The sequence below is a fragment of the Lemur catta genome, chromosome 7 (assembly GCF_020740605.2).
Source record: "Lemur catta isolate mLemCat1 chromosome 7, mLemCat1.pri, whole genome shotgun sequence".
NCBI lineage: Eukaryota > Metazoa > Chordata > Mammalia > Primates > Lemuridae > Lemur > Lemur catta.
The window spans coordinates 6,387,842-6,394,135 of NC_059134.1; the positions used below are offsets into that span (position 1 = coordinate 6,387,842).

General features: G+C 45.1%; 1 protein-coding gene across 1 annotated transcript; it reads left to right on the forward strand.

Annotated features, from left to right (window-relative positions):
- The first annotated feature begins 2,713 nt into the window (after positions 1-2,713).
- On the forward strand, positions 2,714-5,710 carry PATE1 (prostate and testis expressed 1). The gene is made up of 5 exons (XM_045556255.1): positions 2,714-2,779; positions 3,069-3,104; positions 3,783-3,818; positions 4,104-4,226; positions 5,338-5,710. Exons 1-5 carry the CDS (start codon positions 2,728-2,730, stop codon positions 5,469-5,471), a joined length of 381 nt encoding a protein of 126 aa, XP_045412211.1. The 5' UTR covers positions 2,714-2,727; the 3' UTR covers positions 5,472-5,710.
- Positions 5,711-6,294: the final 584 nt, after the last annotated feature.

Sequence of the window (6,294 nt, forward strand, 5' to 3'; positions counted from 1 at the left end):
AAGACTGAAACAGGACCCACAGATTTCACCTCTCACAAAAATCAAATCACGGTGGATAACAGATTTAAACCTTAAATGGGAAACGATTAGAATTCTAGAAGAAAATGTAGGAAAGACTCTTACAGACATTGGTCTAGGCAAAGAATTTATGAAGAAAACCCCTAAGGCAATCGCAGCAACAACAAAAATAAACGACTGGGACCTGATTAAATTAAAAAGCTTCTGCACAGCCAAAGAAACAGTCACGAAAATAAACAGAGAGCCTACAGAATGGGAAAAAATTTTCGCATACTACACATCAGATAAAAGACTGATAACAAGAATCTATTTAGAACTCAGGAAAATCAGCAAGAAAAAAATCAAACAATCCTATCAAAAAATAGGCAAAGGACATGAATAGAAATTTTTCAAAAGAAGACATAAGAATGGCCAAAAAACGTATCAAAAAATGCTCAACATCCCTAATCATCAGGGAAATGCAAATCAAAACCACAATGAGATACCACTTAACTCCGGTGAGAATGGCCTTTATCAAAAAATCCCAAAACAACACATGCTGGCGTGGATGCGAAGAGACAGGAACACTCATACACTGCTGGTGGGAATGCAAATTAGTGCAACCCCTATGGAAAGCAATATGGAGATACCTTAAACAGATTCAAGTAGACCTACCATTCGATCCAGCATTCCCATTATTGGGCATATACCCAGAAGAACAAAAGTCATTCTTTAACAAAGACACCTGTACCTGAATGTTTATAGCAGCACAATTCACAGTCGCAAAGATGTGGAAACAACCCAAGTGCCCATCAATCCATGAATGGATTAGTAAACTGTGGTATATGTATACCATGGAGTACTACTCAGCTATAAGAAATAACGATGATACGACATCTCTTTGGTTCTCCTGGAGAGAGCTGGAACCCATTATACTAAGTGAAGTATCCAAAGAATGGAAAAACAAGCATCACATGTACTCACCAGAAAACTGGTTTCCCTGATCATCACCTAAATGTACATCGGGGAAGGATACCAATTGGATATCAGACTGGGATGGGGGGTGGGGGGAGGGGATGGGTGTATGCCTGCATGGCGAGTGCATTGCACACCCTCTGGGGAATGGTCATGCTTGAAGGTGCAGACCCGGGGAGGTGGGGGGGGAGGGGATGAAGATATGACTACATGATGAGTGCCAGGCACACTGTCTGGAGAATGAGAACTGACGCGCTTGGGACTCTGACTCAGGGGGATGGGCGGGACATGGACAATGTATATGACCTAAACTTATGTACCCCCATCATGAGCTCAAATAAAAAAAAAATAATAATAATAATATAGAAGTAAATCAGGTAAGGAGACAGTTTCTGACAGGGCAGAGGAAGAGAACCATTCCTCCTTTCTTGTGGGCTGCCATTAGGCAAAGAATTAAATATAGAATTCCTGGAAGGAAAGAAGGGGAGCTTTCCAAAGGTAGGAGAAAGAAGTGTAAAGATGCAAAAGTAGATGCTAAATTTCAAGACAGTGGGAGGAAGCAAAGAGAGAGTTCTGCCAGTGAATATGAAGAACACAAAAATCAGTGTTGTCCTGTGTGTGTGTGAACACACATGTGCATATGAGTGCATGTGAGTGTGTGTATGTGCAATATATGAATACTTCATGGTGTTATTTTAAAGCTTCACAGCAGGTGCCCCAGGTAAACACTTAACTAGTGAGTACCTCTCTTCTGCTGTGCATGGGAATGCCAGTTTGCCCTTTGGGCATATAATGATAACGTATAACATTTTGTGCATCCAAAAATCTCTTCCATACATTACTCTTGTTTTTCCCTACCACTTCAGCCATCATCTGGCTTGGACCATTACCCCACTTTGCTGTAGACCCACGTTGTGCCCTAGTGCAACTTGCTTCCTTTCAATTGGTGTTTCCCTTCCCTGTGTTGCTTTTCCCTATGCATGAGCACACATCCTTTCCTCAGTTGTCTGCAATGACAAGGAGAGACAAAGCTTCAGTCAATGTTCATTGCAATTTACCTAGCCTGACATCAAGTCAGAAGGAACAGCTTACCTCCCTCCAGGAGAAGTGGTCTTAAACCTCCCTCTCCTAACTAAAGTCTAAGTCTCAGCCACCAAGAAACTCCAAGAAAGGGAAGCAGTTCCCTCCTCAGCTTTCATCTTCAATCCCAGGGTCGTCTTGTTTCCGGGATGACTGATGATAAGAAACTTCATTTCCCTTGTGAGAATCCTCTGTCAGTGCCCCTGAGCCCAAACTTCCCACCTCCTGTCTTCTCCATTCCTCAGAGGTTATGTATTTTTAAGGTTCTTTTCTCAGTCTTTCTTTCGTTCCAGTTATTTGCACTTATGCTTTCTCTCAGCTGTAATACATGCCTTGGTGTAGATGTCTCTGAATTCTGCCCATCCAGCCCAGATTTGTACTTGTGTTCTTTCACAGTGTGAAATGAGGAAAAGATCATAGAACCTGGAATCAGAACTCCTGAGGGGTAGGATTGGAATAAATCAGGTTGAGGACTTACGTAGCTATTCCCTCTTCCCCCAGACTGACAAGACGAGAAATTACAGAGTCACTGATTTCCCTAGGAGCAGGGTACGCCTTCCAAGATTTCCATAGTGTCCCCACCCCCAACCCTTCCCCAGGAGGCCCAACCTTGCAGGTGTATAAATAGGTGCTCTTGAAGCTTCCTGCCCCAGCCTGGCCCTCCCTCCTTCCAAAATGGACAAGTCCCTGCTGCTGGGACTCCCTGTCCTGCTCTGCTGCTTTAGGGGTGAGTCCCTGGGGCTGACAAGTGAGATGAATCCAGGATCAGCAGTGGCTTACGGCTCCCATCACAGAACCCTCAGGGAGTCATACGCTAACAGAAGCACGATGACTTGCTGTCTAATGCTGTGCTTCCAACCACAGTCTGTCGTGTCTCTAGGACCTTAAACAAAGCCCTTCACTCTCCCCTTAGGGGAAGGAAGAGCTGGGTTAGAGAGGAATTGAGACGATTTTCACAGAGGCTGTGAAATGAGGTTTGGAGAATGAGGTTAGACAGTGTATCTTTTTTTCAACAGTACTATCTGGATCATTTCGACACAGAGATAATGCAGGTGAGTGGAAACGGGTGAGTGACATGAGAGGGGGAGGTCTGAGGAGAGGAGACGAGTGGGGCAGAGTGGGTGGGTATGGGGGGCATGGTAAAGGGGCCCAGAAGTAGACCTTGTGTTTCAACACTCAGCGACCTCTCTCAGCAGGACAGTCTGGGCTGGGGGCTGCTCTTAGGTTTGACAAAATAACATTGGCAGCAGCCAGCAGGCTAGGAGTGAGTCACGAAGAGCCAGGCAGAGAGGAAGGAGAAGGAAGGACACTGACTCTGCAGGACCTGTGTGGCCAAATGTGAAGGACAGCAATGTCGTGAATTTCAGGTACTTGTCCCCATGGTCAGATTCCAGGCACACGTGGGTAGGAATGCCACATAGGGTCAATTAAAAGAAGGGAATAAGGAAAAGACCAGTGTGCATTTATCTTTCTCCTTCTGGCCTGTGCCGCACTTGTAGGAACGTGTAGAGGAGTATGAGAATCTCTGAAGAGGTGACGAGAACTGGAAGGAGAGAGGAGGTGCAGAGATGCCTTGTAGGTGACTCGGCTTTGGAGAGACAGACAGGGCCTAGAACGGCCCCAGGATAAGAGTGCAGGAAGGACCCTGAAGGGGAGATTACAAGGACCCTATGCAGGGCTAAATCTCAGACACAATTACAGATTTGCTTTATTTCTCTTTGCCAGCACAGTCAGTGAAGTAATTATTGAGGAAGATGAATTTTCTGGTGAGTATGAAGCACCTAATCTGATCATCTCAGTCTTGATGATGTTCTTCTCCTTACCCCTCCACCTCTCTTTCCCCTCCCACTTTTCAGGCTAAAAGTCCTGAGCCCATAAACTCCAGTCACTCTCTTGGCTTAGACTGTTTAAATGGAGGCAGATATTCATGCTTACCGGGGCTCTGGAAAAGCCCCCTGGCTCCAAGCAGACCTCAAACCTGAAAGGGGAGATGGGTCCTTTCATGGTAGTGACACATTCTCTCACTTCTATTTCCCTACTCTCTGGGCAAGACCTACAAGTTGTTCAGTGCAGGATGTGCCACCTCCAGTTCCCAGGAGAAAAGTGCTCTAGAGGCAGAGGAATATGTACTGCAACAACAGAAGAGGCCTGCACAGTGGGGAGGATTTTCAAAAGTAAGTTATGGGTTGGGGAAAGGAGGAAGGGGCAGAGGAAGCAGACAGGGACATATCAGCTATGGTGAAAGGTGGGACCTAAATTTACTTTTACTACAGACAGTCTCATGCCTGGGATGACTGATATCTCTACCCCCATCATATACCATAATGAAAAACAGATAGAGGTTGTTACTAGGGGATGAGGGTATGTAGCCAAGGAGACAGCATTTTGTGAAGCCTGAAGAAAATAGAGGAGAATGAATTGAGGTGGGAGAAGATGCATGATCTATGCCCAAAGGATAACAGTGAGTAGTTGGGGTGGGGAGGGAGCTCTTGGTCTTTGTTTCTGCCTGGATTTCCTTATGGATGGTTCTAAACCAGACACTGGCTAAATGGCCCTTGATGGGTAAGAATAGAAGTCATAATTTCTCTCTTTTACCACCCTTTGTGCTAAACAATCTGTTGGCATTTATAATCCTCATTTAAATCAGTGTTTCTGGGCCAGGTGTGGTGGCTCACCCCTGTAATCCCAGCACTCTGGGAGGCCGAGGCGGGAGGATGGGTCGAGGTCAGGAGTTCGAGACCAGCCTGAGCAAAAGTGAGACCCCGCCTCTACTAAAAATAGAAATAAATTATCTGGACATCTAAAAATATATATAGAAAAAATTACCTGGGCATAGTGGCACATGCCTGTAGTTCCAGCTACTTGGGAGGCTGAGGCAGGAGGATGGCTTGAGCCAAGGAGTTTGAGAGTTTGAGGTTGCTGTGAGCTAGACTGATGCCACGGCACTCTAGCCCGGGCAACAGAGCAAGACTCTGTCTCAAAAAAATAAATTAATAAATAAAATAAAATAAACCAGTGTTTCTGAATAGAAACATCCAACTTTGGCAATCCCTCAATTGCTGCTCTCATTACCATCCTACTCCCAATAATACTTTTAGACTGCTCTATCATTGCTTTTTCTTTTGGGAAGCCCTAACTTGCAACATCTTCCAGTTCTTCACATTTAAATAACAGAGCCTCGAACTACATGAGGTTATTTTTCTATGCTGGTATGGTCTGGAGAAAAGATTGTTTGCAGAAGCCTCAAGGCCAGGCTTGCTGACCTGCTTTTCCTCCCTTCTGCAGAGGATCGAGCTCCCTGGCTAACCTTCATGGGCTGCCTAAAGAACTGTGCTAATGTGAAAAACATAAAGTGGAGTGTCTACCTGGTGACCTTCAAGTGCTGCAGAGGCTATGACCTGTGCAATGAAAAGCTTTAGAAGATGCTGGTTCTTCTGTGGCTCCAATGTCTGGCTGGGGTTGTTGTCTCACACTCTTCACAATGACATCCTAAAAATACCTTCTTCTTTCTTCCCTTCTGTAGCAAGATATTTTAATATTTTTCATGGCTTTTTTGGCTCTGTGTTATTCTTCTTGTCCCACTCCAGTTAAAGTATATTAACACTGGCCTCGTGGAGGGGGGTGGCAACATGAAAATAAATAACTTGAGTCTTCCTGGGTTTTGTTCATGAATGTTGTTCCCAGCGGTGAGGAGAAGACTAAGACGTAGAAATGACTTTGCAACCATAACTGCAGAAAGGGAAGGACTTCCTGGATTCTGGAATGAGCCTCCCTTTGAAGCTGGGAGTTGGAGAAGGAATCTGTGGTATTCTAGAGGTAGTACCTGTCCCAGCTTCTCCAGCAAACTCATTAGCATCAACCCCTAGACAGGAAAAGCTGCAAGATGTGTCCAGGGAGATGAGACTATCAGAAGCAGCTCCCAAGGCGTGGCATGGAGGAAGCTGAGAGTCATAGGGTCTGAGGAAGACATTTGTGTCTGGCCACTGGGCACCTCATCAGCAACTGCTGTGGACAGAAGTTACATGACCAGATGCCTCTCCCACTCCACCTTCATGTCACACGCACTCAAGCTTTCCAGTATATAATTCTAGTATCCTGGGGAAAATAGGAGTGGGTTGGAACAAATCTGCTCACAAGAATTAAGGCTGTTTTCTAACAAACTGGTAGAATGAAGCCTGGAAAGAGTGATTAATTGCTATTATAAAAACATAAAGAAAGCTACCTTTCTTCCATACCCAAATT

Excerpts from the sequence above, each read along its gene's own strand:
- PATE1 (XM_045556255.1), top strand. The coding sequence starts at position 2,728 with ATGGACAAGTCCCTGCTGCTGGGACTCCCTGTCCTGCTCTGCTGCTTT. Across the intron at positions 2,780-3,068 it reads CCTGCTCTGCTGCTTTAGGG|TACTATCTGGATCATTTCGA; the intron begins GTGAGTCCCTGG and ends TTTTTTCAACAG. Across the intron at positions 4,227-5,337 it reads AGTGGGGAGGATTTTCAAAA|AGGATCGAGCTCCCTGGCTA; the intron begins GTAAGTTATGGG and ends TCCCTTCTGCAG.